Source organism: Cetorhinus maximus, chromosome 3 (genome assembly GCF_964194155.1).
Source record: "Cetorhinus maximus chromosome 3, sCetMax3.hap1.1, whole genome shotgun sequence".
NCBI lineage: Eukaryota > Metazoa > Chordata > Chondrichthyes > Lamniformes > Cetorhinidae > Cetorhinus > Cetorhinus maximus.
In genome coordinates this window covers 5,667,641-5,691,259 of record NC_135881.1, presented here as the reverse complement: position 1 = coordinate 5,691,259, position 23,619 = coordinate 5,667,641, and the positions used below count along the sequence as shown (strand labels likewise).

At 46.9% G+C, this 23,619-nt stretch overlaps 2 protein-coding genes across 2 annotated transcripts in view; one reads left to right on the top strand and one right to left on the bottom strand.

Moving 5' to 3' along the window:
• Window positions 1-23,619, bottom strand: part of fbxl6 (F-box and leucine-rich repeat protein 6) — an 84,835-nt gene that overhangs the window by 55,545 nt on the left and 5,671 nt on the right. The window lies entirely within an intron of this gene.
• Window positions 17,096-22,755, top strand: slc52a2 (solute carrier family 52 member 2). Its single transcript, XM_078536219.1, has 4 exons — window positions 17,096-17,267; window positions 18,907-19,711; window positions 20,296-20,419; window positions 21,620-22,755. Exons 1-4 carry the CDS (start codon window positions 17,138-17,140, stop codon window positions 21,830-21,832), a joined length of 1,272 nt encoding a protein of 423 aa, XP_078392345.1. The 5' UTR covers window positions 17,096-17,137; the 3' UTR covers window positions 21,833-22,755.

Here is a 23,619-nt window from a genome sequence, read left to right as displayed (position 1 = left end):
TCAATGCAGCTGTACTCCCTCTGACTTGATTATTTTACTGTATTATGACATGTCCCTATTCTGCTAACATCCTGTGTCCCCTCCCCCTGCCAAATTAGTTTAAACTCCACCCAACAGCACTAGCAAACCTGCCCGCAAGGATGTTAGTCCCACTCTGGTCCAGATGTAGACCGTCCCGCTTGTCCAGGTCCTACCTTCCCCAGAAACAGTCCCAGTGATCCAGGAATCTAAAACCCTCTCTCCTGCACCAACTCTTAAGCCATGTATTCATCTGCGCTATTCCCCTGTTTCTGAACTCGCTAGCACATGGCACTGGGAGTAATCCAGAGATTACAACCCGAGAGGTCTTTCTTTTTAGTCTACTGCCTAACTCCCTGAATTCTTCATGCAAGACCTCATCCCTCTTTCTACCTATGACATTGGTACCAAGATGCACCATGACCTCTGCCTTATTACCCTCCCCCTTCAGGATGCCCTGCAGCCGTTCAGTGACATCCCGGGCCCTGGCACCAGGGAGGCAACACACCATCCTGGAGACGGCCACAGTAGCGCCTACCTGTTCCCCTGACTATAGAATCCCCTATTATTATTGCTGTTCCTCCCTTCCTCCCCTCCTGTACAGACAGGCTGCTTGTGGTGCCAGAAGCTTGGCTCTGTCCGTACTCCCTGGAGGAACCAGCGCCCTCATCAGCCTCCAAAATGGAATACCGATTTGCAAGTGGGACCCCAGGGGAGTCTCTGAACTACCTTCCTCTCCCTCTTGGACTGCCTGGTGGTCACCCATTCCCTTCCTTCCTCAAGTCCCTTCATCTGTGGTGTGACCACCTCTCTAAATGTGCTATCCACGATGCTCTCAGACTCGCGGATGCTCCACAGTGTCCCCAGCCTCCGTTCCAGCTCTGAAAACCGAGCTTCCAGGAGCTGCAGCTGGACACACTTCCTGCACACATGCTGGTCCTGGGCACTGGAAATGTTCCCAGCTTCCCACATGGAGCACGAGGAGCACACCAAGGCTTTGTGCTCCCCTGCCATGACTTATCCCTTTAAATTAAACCTTTAAAACAATTACTCTAGGGCCCTTCTTTCCTGATCCTCGTTATTACAGAATATACAAACTATAAACCACAAAAAGACCTAAAAAAAACTTTTTTTTAAAAAATCTTGAGAGAGGTGTTCCTCCTTTTGCCAAGCCAGGCATCTCCACCTCACCCTTCTTCTTCTTCTCTGGTCTTGGTAAGCCATGAGGCATCCCGCTAAATCACCAGGGTCCATGATCCTGATGTTGTCCTCCTGCAGAATCAAAGAGAGAGACACGTGGCTCTCTTGGTTGAGTCTGAAGGCCCCTTCCAGCGTGCAAGAGAGTGCTGGACATCACTTGGATGGTCGGTGCGTAGTGTGCTTATTGGCCGTCCGAAACCCCACTCATCTCCGCCCTACTCCTGCTGCTATTTCTTATGCTGGAAATATTCAGCAGGTCAGATACCATCTTTGGAAGGAGAAACAGAGTCAAGTGCCTTGGGTCATTTTATTACATTAAAGTCACTATATAAATATAAGTGTTAACATTTCAGGTCAATCAACCTAAAATGCTAACTTGGTTTCTCTCTCCACTGATGCTACCTGGCCAGCTGAATATATCCATCAATTTCTGGTTTTATTTCAGATTTCCAAGTGCCTGCAGTTTTTTGCTTTTGTATTTGGTCTATGCTGGTGTAACACACCTTCTACCTTATTCTAATTTGTTTTAAACCCAAGTCATAAAAATGTGATGATTTTTATCTTAGTAATTTAAATAATGTAATTAAATAATAATTCTCCAGAGCTCCCTTGCTGTAGATGGGCTGTAGCATACCACTGGGCACTGCATTCTCGTTCGCCAGATGCACCTTTCCCATCCTACTTTCTGTCACGCTATTGCCATATCCTATTCCTTTCTCCCTCATGTATTTATCCAAATTCCCTTGAAAAGCGTCTATGCTATTCTCATTTAATAATGGAATAACAACTCATTATAAACATCAAAACCAATAGAGGCATTAAGAATCTGGTAATAGTACATTTTTGACACACCTTAATCGTATTAACTGGGCAGCCAAAGTTATTCAAGAAAAAAATCGGCAGAGTCCTGATAAATCTCATGTATATGTAAACATTCATTTCACAAATATTGTCTTGGAGGCTACACTTCACTCCCTATTACTGGTCTCACCGTTCCTAATAGTTTCTTCTGGCTGCTCGAGTTCACTGAGAGTCACAAAGGAATTAAGAAGTTGGAAAACTTGGAATGAGAATGAACATTCAGCCAGTGAGCCTAGTGCCCGGTGGACTTCCCCAATTGCAGTTGAAGGAGGAAAGTATCTACCCAGACAACTCTCTCCAACTTCTAAGGAAAAATGATGATAGTTGAAGGCTAGATGTTGGCTAAGGCACCAAAATAACTCCTCTGTACCTCTTTTCTGAACAGCATCTTTTACAGCCCTCTCAGAGGGAAGACTGGCTCTCAATTTAACACCTCATGTAAAAGACAGCATTTCCAAGAGTGCAATTCTGGAGTTACCAGAATTCATTGTGCCCATGGGCAGAATTTTTCCCTCGTCGGGCAGACACGCGCCCGACCCGAACGAGAGTAAAATCGTGCGCGGTGACATCGGGCGAGCATCCCGACGTCATCGTGCACTCTCACGATATTTCACTCAGCGGGCACGTGCGGGAGAGGGGGCAGCGGACTTGCCGACAATTAAGAGGCCTATTAAGGCCCTTAATCAATAAATTAAATGGAATGTTTCACTGCCTGTCCAAGCGTTCGGTTGGCGGGCGGGTGAATAGGCCAAGCGGCCTTTGTATTTTTTGCGAAACCTCATCCGCGGGCTTTTAAAACTCATCATTAACATGTCCCTGCTCGTATAACAGAGTCACATGCTTCCCTTCTTTTTCCATTCTTTATTTTTAATGTGAAAAACCTTCAGCTCCTTGGGGCAGCTGCGTGCTTTCAGGGAGCTTTCTGTGCGTGCGCCTACGCACATGTACCGACTTCCGTGCTCGCCCTCCTCTCCCTCCCCACTCAGGCAGCGCTGAGCGTTTCAGCGTGAAATCGCGCTCGGGGCCCGATCGCGGGAGGTGGGACCATTGCGCGGCCACTCCTGGGCCCACCTGCCGCGCCTGCCCGATGAGGGGAAAATCCTCCTCCGTGTTTCTGGACTGGGATTTGAGCCAACAACCATCATAACTCAGAGAAAAGGGTGCTACCCACTGAACTGACCAAAATCCAGCCCAATTTGTGATGCAATTACATTCCCACTTACCGTATATGATACATTATGTACCCACCTATCAACACTACCTGTTGGAGGACCTATTAGAAAAAAAGCACCTGATTTCCCGACCTCTGAATTCCATTCTTGAGGTCCATGTTTGAACGCCTGTGCCACTGGATGGGTGAATTATCTCATTTTTATAGTCTACAGTCAACTGCTGCTGCCTCTAACAACACAGCCATTGTACAAGGATCTGTGTATTCTAGGGTGTATTAACAATCTTTCTCACTCCTGCTTGTGTGTGCCCAAGACAACATGCTCTGCACCTGCACTGACATTGAAACAAACCACATTGCTTAGTCTTTGTCTAACCTCCCCACAGAATCCCATTCCAACTATGCCACTTGGACAACATTCACCTCCATGGCCTCAAGTCTATGAGCGACAGGCTACAGCACATTTTGATGTACATCATATCAGGAATACGACATATGAACTGATGGGCAGGAAAAGGCAAGCTAGTCCATCAAGGCTGTTCACATCGTGATGACCTGACTAGCCCGACTAGACACATGTTCCCTCCACCTTCCCCACTGTCACCTCCTAAATCATCTCTTAGAAACATCCCATGTCACCTAGTGAACTATTTGGAAGTGCAGTGACTGGTATTGTGTAAGGAAAAGTGGGCACTATTTTGTGAGAGATCCTATTTAACTTGAGATGAACGCGTGGTTTTTGCCCCCGGATAGGGTTGACTATCACAAGTACCTCCACCACCCGTACTCTTCTCTGCACCCCTGAGCACTGCTAGTACTCCAGAATCATCCAAGGAGCAAAGCCAATTCTGAATTTCTTCTCTCTACTATAAACTGGACCCACTGACATCTCCAGCACATTACCTCCATCCCATATGAACAGGTTCAAAGAAAGATTAGAAAGGGCCACCATATCCATTCAATAACACCTCATCCACTATCCTTTCCAATCATTCGTTAGGATGACACACTCCGGTGGGGTGAAGGCAAAAATATTATGACCAGTTTCAGAAAAAGTCCTGGGAAAATCCTCCCCGACTTGCTGAGATAATTAAGTCCATGATGTGTCGATAGGGAAACATTATCCCGTTCCCTCTACTACACCGTGTTCTCATTTCCTGAAGAATGTATCAGGACCTAAGAGCCAAGCAATTATCATCTTCATCCATTGGGGTGGTTCCAAAGGTCAGACACTTCCTGACCTACTTTGAACCCTGGGGTGCAGCAGTGTCGTGGTTATTTCACTAGGCCAGTAATCTAGTGAATGTGAATTCAAATCCTAACACAGCAATTTAAGAATGTGAATTCAGTTTTTAAAAATCTAGAAATAAAAAGCTGGTATCAGTAAAAGTGACCACAAAGCTGCTGGATTGTTATAGAAACTCAACTCATTCACTAATGTCCTTCGGGGAAGGCAACCTGGCATTCCTATCCAGCCAGGCTGATACAAGAGATTGGCTTATAACTATCTAAATCACCTAGAACTGCCAGTCTAACAGTGCAACACTCCCGACAGCCCCTCCTACAGTGCATCACTCCCTCAGTACTGCCCCTCCAACAGTGCATCACTCCTTCAGTACTGCCCCTTCAACAGTGTAGCACTCCCTCAGTAACAATCCTGACAGTGCAGCGTTCCCTCAGTACTGCCCATCTAGCAGTGCAGTGACCCCTCAGTACCGCCCCTCTGTCAGTTCAGCACTCCATCAGTACTGACCCTCAGACAGTGCAGCACTCCCTCAGTACTGTCCCATCAACAGTGTAGCACTCCCTCAGTAACGATCCTGACAGTGGAAAGCTTCCTCAGTACTGCCCGTCTAATAGTGTAGCACTTCTGTAGTACTGCCCCTCTGAAAATGCAGCACTCCCTCAATACTGACCCTCTGACAGTGCAGTTCTTCCTCAACACTTCCCCTCCAACTGTGCAGCGGCCCCTCAGTACTGTTCCTCTGACAAATTAGGGCTTGCTCAGTACTGGCCCTCCAACAATGCAGCACACCCTCAGTTCTACCCCTCCAACAATGCAGCACTCCCTCAGAATTGCCCCACCCACAGTGCAGAATTCCCTCAGTACTGCCCCTTCAACAGTGCAGTGATCCCTCAGTACTGCCTGCCTGACAGTGCAGTGCTCCCTCAGTACTGTCTCTCTGACAATGCAGCGCTCCCTCAGTACCGTCTCTCTGACAGTGTGGAGCTTCCTCGGTACTGACCTTCTGACAGTGCAGCATTCCCTCACTACTAACCCTCTGACAGCGCAGTGCTTCCTCAGTACTTTCCCTCCAACAATGCAGCACTCCCTCAATACTGCCCCTCCGACAGTGCAGCACTCCCCCAGTACTGCCCCTCCAACAGCGCAGTACTCCCTCAGTACTGCCTGCCTGACAGTGTAGCACTCACTCAGTGCTGCCTCTCTCACAGTGCAGCGCTCCCTCAATGCTGCCCCTCCAACAGTGTAGCACTCCCTCAGAATTGCCCCTCTGACAGTGTGATGCTCCCTCAGTACTGACCCTCTGACAGTGCAGCACTTCCTCAGTATTGACCCTCTGACAGTGCAGTGCACCCTCAGTACTTTCCCTCCAACTGTGCAGTGCCTCCTCAGTACTGTCCCCCTGACAGAGTAGGGCTCGCTCAGTACTGACCCTCCAACAGTGCAACACTCCCTCAGTACTCAGTTGAGGGAGGGGCAGGACTGGCAGCTCAACATTCCGGGATATAGAATCTCCAGGCGAGACAGGGGAGGGGGTGAAAGGCGTTGCATTATTCGTTAAGGAGTCAATTACTGCAGTAAGAAGAGATGATATCTTGGGAGGGGGCATCGAATGAAGCTTTTGTGGGTAGAGCTTAGGAATAAAAAAGGGGCAGCCACAATGTTAGGTGTTTATTATAGACCCTCAGATAGTCAAAGGGAGATTGAAGGGCAAATATGTGCACAATTTGTGAAGGTGTGTAAAAACAATAACACTAGGGTAATTATATTAGGTGATTTCAACTTCCCCAACACAAATTGGGATAGACATAGTGTTATGGGCTTGGATGCAGTGGATTTCTTGAAATGTGTACAGGAGAACTTTTTAGGTCAATATGTGGAGGGTCCAACAAGGGACAGCGCAGTGCTGGACCTAATTCTGGGGAATGAAGCTGGACAGGTGGCTGAGGTGGTGGTGAGGGAGCATTTTAGTGATAGCGACCACAACATGGTACAATTTAAAAACAAAAAACTACTGCGGATGCTGGAAATCCAAAACAAAAACAGGATTACCTGGAAAAACTCAGCAGGTCTGGAAGCATCGGCGGAGAAGTTCTGTTGAAGGGTCATGAGGACTCGAAACGTCAACTCTTTTCTTCTCCGCCGATGCTGCCAGACCTGCTGAGTTTTTCCAGGTAATTCTGTTTTTGTTATGGTACAATATAAGTTTGTTATGGACAAAGAAATTGACAAGTTGCAAAAAAATGTTTTGGATTGGGGGCGTGCGGATTTTAGTAAAATAAGGCAGGATCTGGCCAAGGTAGACTGGGAACAGCTACTTGTGGAGAAATCTACAGAGGAGCAGTGGGGGGTGTTCAAAAAGGAAATGGGGACGGTACAGGCTCAACATGTTCCCTGTAGGGTGATAGGAAGGAGTAACAAGCCCAGAGAACCATGGATGACCAGAGATATTCAGGTTACGATGAGAAGGAAAAGAGAGGCTTTTAGCAGGTACAAGGGAAGCAAATCAGCGGAGGCATTAGTGGAGTACAGAAAGTGCAGGATGGAGCTTAAGAAAGCAATTAGGGGAGCAAAGAGGGGATATGAGAAAGCACTGGCTGGTAAAAGTAGGGAAAATCCCAAGATATTCTAGAAGTATATCAATGGGAAGAGGATAACCAGGGAAAGAGTAGGGCCCATAAGGGACCAAGGGGGCAATCTATGGGTGGAGCCAGATGACATCGCTAGAGTGTTGAATGAATACTTCACATCTGTCTTCACCCAAGGGAATGAGGATGAAGGTATCGAACTTGGGGAGAGAGACTGCGAGGTTCTTAAGCAAATTGATATAGGGAGTGACAAGGTATTGGAGGTGTTGGCAGGCTTATAAGTGGACAAATCTCCAGGTCCGGATGATGTGTGTCCCAGACTGCTGAAGGAGGCAAGGGAGGAGATCGCAGGGGCTCTGACCCAAATTTGTAATTTCTCTCTGGCCACGGGGGAGGTGCCAGAGGACTGGAGAACAGCTAATGTGGTTCCGTTAGTTAAGAAGGGTTGTAGAGATAAGCCAGGGAACTACAGACCAGTGAGTCTCACGTCAGTGGTAGGGAAACTATTGAATAAAGTTCTGAAGGAGAGAATCTATCTCCACTTGGAGAGGCAATGTTTGATCAGGGATAGTCAGCATGGCTTTGTCAGAGGGAGGTCATGCCTAACAAATTTGATTGAATTTTTTGAGGAGGTGACCAGGTGTGTAGATGAGGGTAGTGTAGTTGATGTAGTTTATATGGATTTCAGCAAAGCCTTTGACAAGGTCCCACATGGGAGACTTATAAAGAAGGCAAATGCACATGGGATACAGGGTAATTTGATAAGGTGGATTCAAAATTGGCTTAGTTGTAGGAGACAGAGGGTGATGACGGAAGGATGCTTTAGTGACTGGAAGCCAGTGTCCAGTGGCGTACTACAGGGATCTGTGCTGTGTCCTCTATTATTTGTCATTTATATAAACGACATAGGTGACTATGTGGGGGGTAGGTTTAGTAAGTTTGTGGATTACACAAAGATTGGCCGGGTGGTTAATAATGAGGTTGAGTGTCTTGGTTTACAGGAAGATATAGACGGGTTGGTCAAATGGGCAGATAAGTGGCAGATGGAATTTAACCCTGAAAAATGTCAGGTGATACACTTTGGAAGGAGTAATTTGACAAGGAAGTATTCAATGAACAGCATGACACTTGGAAGTTCTGAGGAACAAAGGGACCTTGGCATGTGTGTCCATAGATCTCTGAAGGCGGAGGGGCATGTTAGTGGGGTGGTGAAAAAGGCATAAGGGACACTTGCCTTTAACAATCGAGGCATAGATTACAAAAGTAGGGAGATCATGTTGGAGTTGTATAGAACCTTGGTGAGGCCACAGCTGGAGTACTGTGTGCAGTTCTGGTCGTCACATTATAGGAAGGATGTGATTGCACTGGAGGGGGTGCAGAGGAGATTCACCAGGATGATGCCCGGGATGAAACATTTAAGTTATGAAGAGAGGTTGGATAGACTTGTGTTGTTTTTGTTGGAATAAAGAAAACTGAGGGGCAACCTGATCGAGGTGTACAAGATTATGAGGGGCATGGACAGGGTGGATGGGGAGCAGCTGTTCCCCTTAGTTGAAGGGTCAGTCACGAGGGGACATAAGTTCAAGATGAGGGGCAGGAGGTTTAGGGGGGAATGTGAAGAAAATCTTTTTTACCCAGAGGGTGGTGACGGTCTGGAATGCGCTGCCTGGGAGGGTGGTGGAGGCGGGTTGCCTCACATCTTTAAAAAGTACATGGATGAGCACTTGGCACGTCATAACATTCAAGGCTATGGGCCAAGTGCTGGTAAATGGGATTAGGTAGGTGGGTAAGGTGTTTCTCACGTGTCAGTGCAGACTCGATGGGCCAAAGGGCCTCTTCTGCCCTGAGTGATTCTGTGATGCTTCCCCTCCAACAGTTCAGCACTCCCTCAGTTTTGCCCCTCCAACAATGCAGCACTCCCTCAGAACTGCCCTTTCGACAGTGCAGCGCTCACTCACTACTGCCTCTCTGACAGTGCAGTGCTCCCTCAGTACTGCCCCTCCAACAGTGCAGCACCATCTCAGTGCTGACCCTCCAACAGAGTAGTGCTCCCTCAGGACTCACCCTCCAACAGTGCAGTGCTTCCTCAATACTGCCCGTCTGACATTGCAGCACTCCCTCAGTATGTCCCCTCCAACTGTGCAGCGCCCCCTCATTACTATCCCTCTGACAGTGTAGCACTCCCTCAGTACTGACCCGCCAACAGAGCGGCACTCCATCAGTACTGACCCTCCGACAGTGCAGTGCTCCCTCAGTACTGATCCTCAGACAGTGCAGCACTCCCTCAGTACTGGCCCTCCAACAGTGCAGTGCTCCCTCAGTATTGGCCCTCCAACAGTGCAGTGCTCCCTCAGTACTGTCATCTGGCAGTGTAGTGCTCACTCAGTACTGCACCTCTTGACAGTGCAGCACACCCTCAACACTGCCCCTCTGACAGTGTGGCGCCCCCTCAGTACTGCCCCTCCAACAGTGCAGCACTCCCTCAGTACTGTCTCCCCATCAGTTCAGTGCCCCTCAGTACTGCCCCTCTGACAGTGTAGCACTCCCTCAGTAACGATCCTGACATGCAGAGCCCCCTTAGTACTGCCCCTCTGACACTGTAGCACCCCCTCACTACTGCCCCCCTGACAGTGCAGCACCCCCTCACTACTGCCCCTCTGACAGTGCAGCACTCCCTCAGTACTGACCCTCCGACAGTGCAGTGCTCCCTCAGTATTGGCCCTCCAACAGTGCAGCACTTCCTCAGTATTGATCCTCTGACAATGCAGCACTCCCTCAGTACTGCCCCACCGACTGTGCAGCATGCACTGAGTACTGCCCCCTGACAGTGCAGCGCTCGCTCAGTACTACCCCTCTGACAGTGCAGCACTACCGCAGTACTGCACCTCTGACAGCGTACCACTCCCTAAGTACTGACCCTCCAACAGTGCAGCACTCCCTCAGTACTGTCTCCCCAACAGTTCAGTGCCCCTCAGTACTGCCCCTCTGACAGTGTAGCACTCCCTCAGTAACGATCCTGACAGTGCAGAGCTCCCTCAGTGCTGCCCCTCTGACACTGTAGCACCCCCTCACTATTGCCCCTCTGACAGTGCAGCGATTCCTCAGTACTGACCCTCCAACAATGCAGCACTCCCTCAGTACTTCCCCTCCAACAGTGCAGCATTCCCTCAGTACTGACCCTCCGACAGTGCAGTGCTCCCTCAGTACTGACCCTCCGACAGTGTAGCACTTGCTCAGTACTGACCCTCCAACAGTGTAGCACTTGCTCAGTACTGACCCTCCAACAGTGCAGGTCTCCCTCAATAATGACCCTCTGACATTGCAGCACTCCCTCAGTACTTCCTCTCCCTCAGTACAGGCCAAGACTGAGAAGCACTCAGTACTGCCCCACCGAAAGTGAAGCGCTCCTCAATACTGCCCCTCCAACAAGTGCAGCAAACCCTTAATATTGCCCCTCCCACAATGAAGTGCTCCCTTACTGGTGCCCCTCCAACAGCAGTGGGTGTTCCTCTACAACACAGGGACTGCAGTGGTTGAAGAAGGCAACTCATAACTACCTTCTCAAGGGCAATTAGGGATGGGCAATGAATGCTGATCTTGCCAACGACATCCACGTCTCATGATAGAATAAAAAAATGTCTATTCAGGTGGATGCAAAATATCTCCTGGCACTATTTGGAATTGAGCAGAGCCTCCATTAATGAATTCAAATAAAATGGATTAAGTGATTATTTATATCCTTTTCTCTCTGTGTCTGCAAAATGATGGCTGTTTGCCTACATAAAAAATGTGATTACACCTTAAAATGAGTCATTAATGATGAAGCAAAGACTTGCATTTAGATAGCACCTTTTCATGATCTCAGGAAGTCCCATGGCATTTAACAGCTAATGAAGTACTTTTGAAGAGGAATCACTGTTGTAAAGTAGGAGCTGCAGGAGCCAATTTACACACAGGAAGGTCTTAAAAGCAGTAATAGAACGATGAAACAATCTGTTTTAGGGACGTTGGTTGAGGGATGATGTTAGCTACTGTGCTTGGGAGAAATTCTCTGCTCTTCTTTGAAATTTTGCCATGCAACTTTTTATGTCTACCTGAGAGGGAAGGAGGACATCTCAGTTCAACAATTCATCTGAGAGATGGTACCTCCAACAGCACAGCACTCCCCTAGAACGGCCCCTCTAATAGTGCATCACACCCTCAGTATTGCCCCTCTGACAGTGCAGTGCTTCCTCAGTACAGCCCCTCTCACAGTGTTATACTCTCACAGAACCGACCCTCCAACAGTTCAGCACTCCCTCAGTACTGACCCTCTAACATTACAGCCGCTATGACACTGCAGCATTACCTCAGTGCTGACCGGCCAATAATGCGGCGCTCCCTCAGTCCTGACCCTCTGACAGTACAGCCGCTATGACACTGCAGCATTACCTCAGCGCTGACCGGCCAATAGTGCAGTTCTCCCTCAGTACTGACCCTCTGACAGTGCAGCACTCCCTCAGTACTGAACCTCCAACAGTGCAGTGCTCTCTCAGTACTGACCCTCTGACAGTACAGTGCTCCCTCAGTACTGACTCTCTAACAGTGCAGCACTCCCTCAGTACTGACCCTCCAACAGTGCAGCGCTCTCTCAGTACAGACCCTCTGACAGTACAGCTCTCCCTCAGTATTGACCCTCTGACAGTACAGCACTCCCTCAGTACTGACCCTCTGACAGTGCAGCACTCCCTCAGTACTGACTCTCTGACAGTACAGCTCTCCCTCAGTACTGACCCTCATGACAGTACAGTACTCCCTCAGTACTGACCCTCTGACAGTACAGCACTCCCTCAGTACTGACCCTCATGACAGTACAGCACTCCCTCAGTACTGACCCTCTGACAGTACAGCTCTCCCTCAGTACTGACCCTCTGACAGTACAGATCTCCCTCAGTACTGACCCTCTGACAGTACAGCACTCCCTCAGTACTGACCCTCATGACAGTACAGCACTCCCTCAGTACTGACCCTCTGACAGTACAGATCTCCCTCAGTACTGACCCTCATGACAGTACAGCACTCCCTCAGTACTGACCCTCTGACAGTACAGATCTCCCTCAGTACTGACCCTCATGACAGTACAGCACTCCCTCAGTACTGCACTAGGAGTGGATCATAAGCTCCTCTCTGGAAGGAGACTTCCTGAACCCATGATGTTTTGAGATAAAACACGAGTTATCTTGGCTATTGAAATACACTGAGAGCACAATAAGGTACTATAAATATATTAGTACAAGTTCTCATGTACAGCATGTGATAAACCAGATGGGCCAAAAAGCCTGTGCTTCCTTCCTGCAGCTTGCCGATTGTCATTTCAGGTTGTAAAATGCTGAGAGACATTTCCTCTTATGACATTTTCTATTACTAACCCTGTCCATGATCAAATTCCTACATCTGCATCCTTTTTTTTTGAACAGGAGCGACAGTAACTGCTGTTTTCTACATATCAACAGGCTTCAGGGTGATGGGTGTGTGGAGGGAAATGAAATCTTTTGTACTTTTTGCTGTGATTCCTCTCCCCAACAGTCCCTGAAACTTTTTTGTCGGCAGCATAAAATATTGGATCATCCCTTTAAGAAGAAGGTGACCCTTTAAAACAAGACCCACCACGATTGGATGATGTAAAGAAATAAATAATAAAAGAAGCCCAATCCGTATGCTTCTTGTTGTGGAGTCCTGGTGTGTGTTTGTGTTCACGTATAAAGGAGTGTGGTCTTTCCAGGTTTGCCCCCTTGCCTCTTGTAAGTGAGCAGCTGTTGAATGAGAAGACATTTTTGGGCAAGACACCTGTTGCAAGTAGTTGTTGAGCACTGACCTGGACAAGTACAGCTCTGCAGGTAAGAAGAGTAAAGTACTCACAAAGTTGTCTCCTTGGGTCTAAAGTGGCTGGCTCACTAGTGGAGGTGCAGCTTATCTGCTGGCTGCCTTCATTAGGCACTACCCATTGATGGGGGCATCCAACTAAGAGCTGGGCTGTTGAAGGGTGCTGTTAGGAAGCAGTTGTTTCCCCACAAGGGATAATGGAGAGCTGGAACTCCCTTCCCCTAGAAAGCTGCTGAGAATACACCTTTGCAGATTAGGCAACCTCTGTGGAGGGAGGATCAGTTAATGTTTCAAGTTGATGACCTTTTGATCATCATCATCATCATCATCATCATCATCATCATCATCATCATTATTGCAAGGATTATGGAACCAAGATAGTACTGACTCAGGATTGTTACTGGGGCAAAATCCTGGAACGCCCCCTTGTCTAACACCACTTTGGGAGCACTTTTGCAATCTTGAACTGCTGCAGTCCAGAAGGTCCAAGCCTTCTCGACATGTAACAAGGGATGGGTGACGAAGATAAAAGCAAAATACTGCGGACGCTGGAAATCTGAAATGAGAAATAAAAATTGCTGGAAAAACCCAGCAGGCATCCGTGGAGAGAAAGGCAGAATTAATGTTTTGGGTCCCTGTGACTCTTCAGAACTAAAGAGAAGTAAAAATGTGGTGAAATATATACTGTTTAAGGGGGGTGGGACAGGTGAAGTTGGATAGAAGGCCAGTGATAGGTGGAGGCAAAGGAGAGATTGCGAAAGATGTCACAGACAAAAGGTCGAAGGGGTGTTGATTTTGGCTAAAGGAGATGCTAATGGTGACGTTCAGAGTGAGCAAGTGACAGGTGACCCTAGTGGGGGTGGGGACAGTGTGGGGGGGAAAAAGATCGAAACAGGCTAAAAAGTGGGGATAAAACAATGAATGGAAATACATTTTAAAAATAAATATATATAAATATTGAAAAAAGGGATTCCCACCTATTTCTAGTATTTAAAAAAATTATTTCCATTCATTGTTTTATCCCCACCTTTTTAGCCTATTTTAATTTTTTTTCTACCACACTGTCCCCTCCCCCTCCACCCCACCCCCACTAGGCCCATCTGTCACTTGCTCATCCTGCTTTCTACTCTTAATGTCCCCATTAGCACCTCCTTTAGCCAGAATCAACACCATCAACACCCCTTTGATCTTTTGTTTATGACACTTTTCGCAATCTCTCCTTTGCCTCCCCCTATCCAGCTTCACCCATCCCACCCTCCTTTAAACAGTAAATATTTCACCACATTTCTACTTCCATTAGTTCTGAAGAAGAGTCGTACGGACTCGAAACGTTAACTATGGGTAACGAAGAGTTGACTTTACCAATGATGCTTACATCCTGACATTGTTATTTTTTTAAAAACAGGTCTCTGGGTTTACAGCCTTAAATGTTTCTGTCTCCTAAGGCTATGTGTCATATGGATGCAAGCAAGTTTAATGTTGGGAAGTTTATTTTCATGGGTTGATGATTGTGTAATCTGGACAGAGGAGTGGGGATGTAAACTCTGGAATTGTTTAGCAATCAATTAGATGCTGTTGTGGGGGGGTATGTTGGATTCATTCTGGGTGAACAAGCTGAATAGTGTCACTCCATAGAAAAGTTACAGCACAGAAAGAGGCCATTCAGACCATTGTGTCTGTACTGGTTTAAAAAAGAGAGGAAAAAAAGCTTTTTTATAAAAATTCATTCGTGGGATATGGGCTTCATTGGCTGGGCCAGCATTTGGTTCCTATCCCTAGTTGCCCTTGAGAAGGTAGGGGTGAGCTGCCTTCTTGATCCGCTGCAGTCCATGTGATGTAGGTACACCCACACTGCTGTTAGGGAGGGAGTTCTGGGATTTTGACCCAGCGACAGTGAAGGAACGGCGATATATTTCCAAGTCAGGATGGTGAGTGACTTGGAGGGGAACTTCCAGGTGATAGTGGTAGCCGTTCATTTTAACCCCACTTTCCAGCCCCTGGTCCATAGCCTTGCGGGTCACAGCACTTCAGGTGCAGATCCTGGTACCTTTTAAATGAGTTCAGCATTTCAGCTTCAACCACCAATTCAGGCAGTGAAGTCCAGACACCCATCACCCACTGGGTGAGAGAGTTTTTCCTCATGTCCCCTCTAATCCTTCTACCAATCACCTTAAACCTATGCCCCCTGGTAATTGACCCCTCAGCTAGGGGAAACAGGTCTTTCCTGTCTACCCTATCTAGGCTCCTCCATAATTTTGTACATCTCAATTAGGTCACCCCTGAACCTCTTTTCTAAGGAAAACAACCCCAGCCTATCCAATTGCTCCTCATGGCTGCAACTTTCAATCCCTGGCAGCATCCTTGTAAATCTCCTCTGTACTCTCTCCAGAGCATTGTCCTTCCTGTAATGTGGTGAGCAGAGCTGTGCACGAAATTCCAGCTCCTTACTCCTTTTGTAATAGCTTCGAGAAAGGAAAGACTCGCACTTATATAGCACCTTTTTCTACCTTGTGCAGTCCCAATGCTCTTTACACAGCCTGGGAAGTACTTTTTTTTGAAGTAATTATTGCAAAGTTCTCTTGATTTAGGAACTTCTTTTAGATTAGAAAATTACACGTGTGGCTCGCTATTTAAGAAAGGTGAGAGAGGGGAAACTAGGGAATTATAGAGCAGTCAGCCTAATGCTGGTTGTCAAAACATCACCAGAGTCTAAAGTTGAGGAGTGACTGAAACACCTCAAATATTCGGCTCAGAAAGGACCAGCATGAATTTGCAAAGGGTGGGTCGTACCTGATGAACCTGATAGACAGGGGAATGTCTCTAGATGTCATTTGTAAGGGCTTGAAGAGGGCATTTGATAAAATCCCTCAAAACTGAATCTTGTGGAATTATTTCCCTGGTTAGGAAATTGAGTGAGTGGCAGGAGACCAGAGTAAGATTAGGGGCTGGTATTCTAATTGGCAGGATGTGACTAGCGGTATCCCACAGGGATCTATGTTGGGCCACCAACTTTAACCGTATGTTTTAACGATTTGGATGACCGAAAGCCACATCTAAGTTTGCTGATAAAAGATGTGATATTAAGTTGTGTATCATAAACTCACAAAGTGCTATTAAGAGATTGTGGGTAAAACTGTGGCAGGTGGATTTTTAATATAGGCAAATGTAAGGTCCCAAAGAAGGATAAGAACAGGCCACTTTTTAAAATGATGACGAGAAATGGTGGAGGTCCAAACAGACTTGGGGCTCCATGTACCTGGATGGCTAAAATGTCTTGAAGAACTAGAATACAAGGGAAAAGAAGTCATGTTAGAGCATCACAAAGCCCTGGTTAGACCACACCTGGAGTGTCATAGAAGAGCTAGGGCATAGAAGGGAGGCCACTTGGCCCATCGTGTCTGTGCTAGAGTACTGTGATCAGTTCTGAGCACTGCACCTTAGAGAGATACGTTAACCTTTTGGGGGATAGGTTTACTAGAATGAAAGCTGGGCGCCCAAGGGTTCAATTGAGGAGAGATTTCACAAAATAGAATTGTATTCCCTGGAGCTTGGAACATTAAGAGGTGATTTGATCAAATATTCCAGGATATTAATGGAACAAAAGGATAGGTTTCTAAACTATGTTTCTGTGGCTTGGAAATCGAGGACTATGGACACAGTCCGACCTTGCAGGAGTGAAGTTAGGCGATGCTCCTACACTGAGTGGTAGAAGTTTGAACTCTTCCACAAATGGCAGTTGATCAGTTATTAATTTCAAATCCTGAGTTGATGGTGTTTTATTAGCTGGGGCATAATGGAGATGGGACAAAGTATTCGGAGTTAGGTCATAGATCAGCCACAATCTTATCGGATTGTGCAACAGGCTTGAGGGGCTGAATGGCCTCCTCCTGTTCCTATGTTGCAAATTTGAATGTCTTTTTTTTTCATAAAGTGGGTGCCATGTATTCTTAGTCCTCCGGAGGCTGCTGTTGTCATTTTGAAATATGTTAATCGAGGTTGATAGTTCGTCTTGTTTGAGTTCTTTTGAATAGGCTGGGCTGGGCTGGGAGGGTAGGCTGGTGGGAGGGAGGTAGGGAGGGTGGCAATATTGGTCTATGATTGGGACCAAACCCAGCTCCTGTCTTGCGACAATACTTGAGTTATCAACATTAACAATACTTGTTACTATTTTCAAGGACCACTCTGCCACATACAATGTCCACGCCAGGTTTGAGAAACGCTCTCTTCACCCACCTCCTGGTGGCCATGTTTGGGATGGGGTCATGGGTCGCAGTGAACTCTTTGTGGGTGGAGCTTCCAGTGGTGACAAAGACCCTTCCGGAAGGTGAGTGCCAGAAAGTGAACAGTGATTTGTACTTCTCTTATCTAACATCCTTGATGACTCAAAGTGAGATCAGCCAGTTGTTAAATTAGATGTATGGACTTGAAATGTTCCAGGTTTGATTTCCCTGGTTTGCTATGAATTAGCTACTCTTGGCTTGGGCAGTATAACTGTGTCGATAGAAGTACACTCGTCCACCATGCCTCTGCAGTTGAGTAACTTATCGTTGTGCTGCCTTGTCTTGTGTACTATCTAGCCTTGCATGTGAGAACTTGCCATATTAGAAAGACTGGCAGGAATTGTAACCCAGCCAAGAACCAACGCTTTTAATTTAGGTGGGGTGTGGGGAAGGAATCTGTAACCAGGCGTATGTTGACATTCCTGTGTCAGTGCTAATGCAGCTCTCAGGTCTGGTTTTGTTCTTAATCTGACTCCCTAAGATGTCAGCTGTGTCTCAGTGGACATCACTCTCCTGAGCAGTTCATGTCCCACTCAGTCTACAGTGGCACTCCAGTGCTGTACTGTGGAGGTGCCGTCTTTCAGTAGAGACATTAAACTGAGGTTCTGTCTGCTGCCTTACATGAACGTCAAAGATCCCATTGCACTACTGCAAAGAAAACTGGGGAATTTCTCCCTGCTGTCCCGATCTATGTTTATTCCTCCTTTTTATAAAAAAAGGAATCAGATTACCTGGCCATTTATCACATTGCTGTTTGTAGGATCTTGCCATGAACAATTTGGCTGCTGCCCTTCCTACATCATAACAGTGCTGCACATCAACAGTACTTGGTTGGCCTTGAAGTGCTTTGGGGTGACCTGAGGTGCAATTAAAGTTCCTAAACTGAGTTTCTGTTAGGTCTTGTCCTTCTGATATAGCATAGTGTTAAATGAGTTGCTGATGACCGGGCTATTAGCTTAGTTGTCCACCTGTAAATTTCCTAATTTATTCATTCGTGGGATGTGAGCATCGCTGGCTAGGCCAGTATTTATTGCCCATCCCTAACTGTCCTTGTTCAGAGGGTATTTTTAAGAGTCAGCTACGTTACTGTGGGTCTGGAGTCACATGTAGGCCAGTCCAAGAGAGGACAGCACATTTCCTCCCCTAAAGAACATTAGTGAACCAGATGAGTTTTTATGACAATTGACAATGGTTTCATGGTGATCATTAGACTTTTAATTGCAGATATTTATTGAATTCAAATTCCATCATCTGCTGTAGTGAGTCTCCAGAGCATTACCCTGGGTCTCTGGATTACCAGTCCAGTAACAATACCACTATTCCACCACCTTCCCAAGTCCAATGAGGTGTTGTATAGAGGTGCTGCCCAGATCCTGTACCTGACTGTCTGTCTGGCTTAGTAAGTCCTCCCTGTATCTCTGTTGATGTTAGTCCAGCTCCCTTATCTTGGTCTCATACAGCACAGAAGGAGGTCATTCAGCCCATTGAGCCTGAGCTGTTTATTTAGTCACATGTTGAAGTGCCAGTTCTTTAGGCTGATTGGTTGAGATTTAAATTGGCAGAAAGACCTGAAGTGATCCTGGGATAATGTTTCCTTGTGGAGTGGAATGGGGCTGGGGGAATTGTTTCAGACTTCTAACAATGAATGCTAATCTACCTTTTTAAATTTTCCCCATTCCCTAGGGTGGAATCTGCCAGCCTATTTGACAGTGCTGATTGCCTTTTCAAATGTTGGCCCCTTATCTGTCACCCTCATTCACAAGTTCTCCCCAGGCCTGCTGAACGAGCGTTATGTTATCTACTCCATCCAAGCACTGGGTGTGATCGCCTCAGTTGCCTTGGCCCTCTCCTGGGATCAGACTGGGCCTGTTGGTGGGGGGCAGCACAGCATTGCCTTCTTGACCCTTGCTTTTGTCCTGGCCTTCGTCTGCTGCACCTCCAATGTCACCTTCCTGCCTTTCATGTTCAGCCTCCCACCCAAGTACATCAGGACCTTCTTTGTAGGACAGGGCCTCAGTGCCCTCTTCCCGTGTGTGGCGGCGCTGGCGCAGGGTGTGGGCCAGCTGGAGTGCCGCAACAGCTCGGACGCCAATGGCTCCCACTCCCTTCAGCCACACTACCTTGAGGAGAACTTCACAGCTAGCACCTTCTTCTGGCTTCTGGTGGGGCTCATGTCTGTTTCCCTTTTGTCCTTCGCTGGACTGACCCGAAGAGGCAACAACAAGCAACGTGAACCTGGCAGTGGCAAGGAATCGCGCCAGCTGACCACTGAGAGTGAGCAGGCCCCTAAACCACCATTTTGCACGATGCGTAACATCTACCTGCTGATCTTGCTGGCCGTCTCCAATGCCCTGACCAATGGGGTGCTGCCGTCAATACAGACATACTCGTGCCTGCCCTATGGGAGCACCACCTTTCATCTGGCAGTAGTGCTCGGGAATCTCGCAAATCCACTGGCTTGCTTCATTGCCATGTTTGCGCTCTGGAGGTGAGATCACTTTTATTTTTTTTAGTTACTATTGTATCTGCTTCCACCACCACTTCAGGCAGTGCATTTCAGATCATGATATTCTGCATTTATTTAATATTATAATTCTCCTCATAACCTTGGGTTCTTTTGCCAATTATCTTATAGCTGTGTCCTCAGTTATTAATCCTTCAACCAGTGGAAACAATTCCTTATTTACCCTATCGCAGCTCTGGCTACTCCAGTCTCTCCACATCCACAGCCTCTCATTCCTGGTATCTTTTCTGGTAAATATCAGCAACCATTATCCAATCTAATGTTTCCATTTCTTCCTCTGCAGCTGAGCATCTGTGATTAATCCCACCCCCCCAACCCTCCCCACCTTTGTGGAGCATTACACTAGTCGGGCTGAGTGGCCTGTTTCTAGTATGGTGTAACCAAGTTTTTTTGCACTAAGCAGTTGCTCTCTGATTCTATTCAATCTCCTCCTTTCATTGGGCTGTGTACAGTCTGCTGTTGCTTCACTTGGTCTGTGTTGTGACTGCAGAATCTCTGCTTCTTTATGTTCAACGATCCTTTCTTCGTTTTTGTTTTATTTTATACAGATCAAGTGTTGGACTGGGTGTCCTGACCTTGCTAGGGATGCTGTTTGGAGTCTATATTTTGACAGTGGCAGCGTTCAGTCCGTGTCCCCCACTTCTGGGAAAGCCTGTGGGAATTGCTTTGGTGGTAAGTACAGTGCAGAGGACAGACTATACTCTGGACCCCTGTTCATGTCATTGCTTAAACCACTGGCAGAATCAGCTAATAAGGTGCATGGTATGTACATCTTTCATCTGGTATTGTATACATTTTACTGGAATGAGCCATTTGATGCACTGTGTCCAGACTGATGTTTATGCTCCTTCTGTCCCTCTTTAACATATCAACATATCATCATTCTATTTCTTTTTTCCTTTTATTCATTTAAGGGGAACCTCAACAAATGCATCTATGGCTATTTCCCTCAACAATGAACATAAGAACTAGGAGCAGGGGTAGGCAGTTCAGCCCCTCGAGCCTACCCCGCCATTCATTACGATCATGGCTGATCTCATTTCAGCCTCAACTCCAATTTCCCACCCTCCCTCCATAACCTTTCAACCCCTAACTCATTAACAATCTGTCTATCTCCTCCTTAAATTTATTCAGCGTCCCGGCATCCACTGCACTCTGAGGTAGTGAATTCCACAGATTCACGACCCTTTGAGAAAAGTAATTCCTCCTCATCTCTGATTTAAATCTACCACCCCTTAGCCTAAAACTATGGCCCCTCGTTCTAGAATGCCCCACAAGGGGAAACATCCGCTCCACGTCTACTTTGTCTATCCCCTTTAGCATCTTGTATACCTCAATTAGATCTCCTCTCATCCTTCTAAACTCTAGCAAGTATAGGCCTAAACAGCTCAATCTCTCCTTGTGTGTTCCACAGTATGGGGAGCTTCTCCTGATTCACTATTGGCTTTATTGGTGACTGTCTTGTGCATATGGCCCTGAGTTCTGATCTGCCTGCAAATAAAAGCATTTTATCTACATCTGTGATCTGCCTCTGTGCAATCCTATCCCAATAAACCAGTTAATTGAACAACATTATATAAATGCAAATTCTTTCAGGACATCCCAAAGTGCTTCACAGCTAATGAAATGCTTTAGAAGTATAGTCACTGTTTTAAATGTAGAAAATATGGCAGCCAATTTGCATAGGATCCCGCAGCCGGCAATGATGTAATTGGCCAAAAAATTTGTTTGTCATGTTGGGTGAGGGATAAATGTTCTCCAGGGAGATGTGATTGGTGGGACATGTTATTTATTGTAGTTGGTGCTACCTGTTGACTTGTGTCCATGGCACTGCCTCATTTTCCATTTAGTGCAGTCCTCTCTCTCTTGCAGGTGGTCGCGTGGATGCTGTTCACTGGGTTGTTCTCCTACGTGAAGGTGGTGATCGGCAGCATCCTCCATGAAGCAGGCCATTTGGCCCTGGTCTGGTGCGGAGCAGCCATCCAGGTGGGCTCACTAATAGGCGCCTTGGTCATGTTCCCACTGGTTAGCGTCTACCAACTCTTCACATCTGGACAGGCGTGTGTGGATACCTGTGGGCAGTGACTGGCAGAGAAACGTTGGATCAAACTGAATTGAGAGGGCATCTGCAAATCGCAGCAAAGACCAATCGCACCGGCAGTGGAGCCTCGAGCACGTTCTCCTTGGCAATGAATAACCCTGAGGCTTAAACATTTTTTTCTATCGTTCTCTATTGGGCCTGGATTCTCCACCAATCCCTCCATCATTTTCCCATTTAAATTTCATTTGCCACCTCTCTGCCCTCTGTCCTTCACAGTCTGGCGTGTCCAACGCTGCTTTTTTAAAATTTCAACCCCCTCCCCAATCCACCCGTGAGTTAGCAGCCACTTGAAGATTGGCATTGGCTCAGAGCATTGAGACAGGAAGGATTGGGGCGCACAGGCTTTTTAAATTGTAAAGGGAACTTGGGGGTGGTATGTGATGTGGTCACTTTGATATTTCCACTTTTCAATGCAAATGATGATTTAACAGGGAGAAGTTATCTTATTGAGCCGTTTATGCTGCTGGAGGTAGGTGTTTGATTCTGAGACACATGGGGGAAGAAAGTGAGGCTCAACAGCAAAATACTCCCCTAGGCCAACAATGCACTGTGTGCTGCAGTATTAAAATATCTGATTTGAGGCATTCCTGTGCCTGAGGTTACCAGCTCTTCAGCCAGTTGGGGAGGGGTTCCTGCTCCTGCTCACATATGTGAGCTCCCCTTCCTTAGCCCCCACCCTATTCCACCCACGTGCAGACTTGGGGTGAGGGCAGGGTTGGGCTCCTTGTAATGCACTCCGCAGTTCATTAATCTCATAACGCTTGGAAGCAGGGGCGCCTGTACCTGAGAGGGGAGAGTCGATCTCTTCATCAGAGGAAAGGAGTGTGTGGAGTAAGGGATGGAAGAAAAGCAATAACCTGAAGGCATCACATTCTTCTTTTCTCTTCCTGAGGGCATTATTTTAAAAGAAATAAATAAATTTATTTCTCTATTAAAATACCACCTTTTTTTTGGTTCTGCTACTTCATTACAAGTCTTTCAAAGTTTTAAGCCTTCAGTAGGTGGCAAAACCTGCCTGGGTTCTTGATTCTGAAGATAACCTTTGGCTCCTGTCTCCCTACTTGTGCAGGTCAGAGGATGGAGCTATGCTTGGCTGTGATGCCACCTACTGTTGGATAGCCAATGGCTGACCTTCTGGGGTCAATTACTCAGGTGACTCCAGGAACAGCACCAACAACTTGTATTGATGTAGCACTTTTTAATGTAAGAAAAATCCATGCTGGTGCACAGGAGCATTGTGAACAAAATATGACACGTAAGGTCACATTCAGGCAGATGACCAAAAGCTTGGTTGAAGAGATGGGTTTGAAGTGGCGTCTTAAAGGAAGAAAGCAGGGAAGGTTAGGGAGGGAATTCCGGACCTGAGGGCCTCGGCAATTGAAGGCATAGCCACCCATGGTGGAACAGTGGTGCTTGTACACGAACAGGAGAGAGAGCACATCCTGAGTGGGGCACAGCCAGAGTGGGTATTGGCAATTTGGTGCAGAGCGGGAATTCAGTGCAAAGGGGACAAGGTGCTCTTTGCATTTTTTCCTTGCTATCCAACTTCTTAAATCTTCAGAGCCTCCTGCAGCAGTAGAGGTTACAAGGGAAAGGAATCACTGGTAAGTAATGGGTAAGGTATTTACTACTTTAATCGCTTATAGTTTAAAGTCTTTTTGTGGTTTGCAGTTTGTATATTCTGTAGTAACGAGGATCAGGAAAGAAGGGCCCTAGTATTATTGACTTAGAAGGTTTAATTTAAAGGGATAAGTCATGGCAGGAGCACTCA

Bases quoted from the DNA above. Each gene is read 5' to 3' on its own strand.
- slc52a2 (XM_078536219.1), top strand. From the start codon at position 17,138: ATGTCCACGCCAGGTTTGAGAAACGCTCTCTTCACCCACCTCCTGGTG. The intron at 19,712-20,295 runs GTGAGATCACTT...TATTTTATACAG, and splicing joins GCCATGTTTGCGCTCTGGAG to ATCAAGTGTTGGACTGGGTG. The intron at 20,420-21,619 runs GTAAGTACAGTG...TCTCTCTTGCAG, and splicing joins CTGTGGGAATTGCTTTGGTG to GTGGTCGCGTGGATGCTGTT.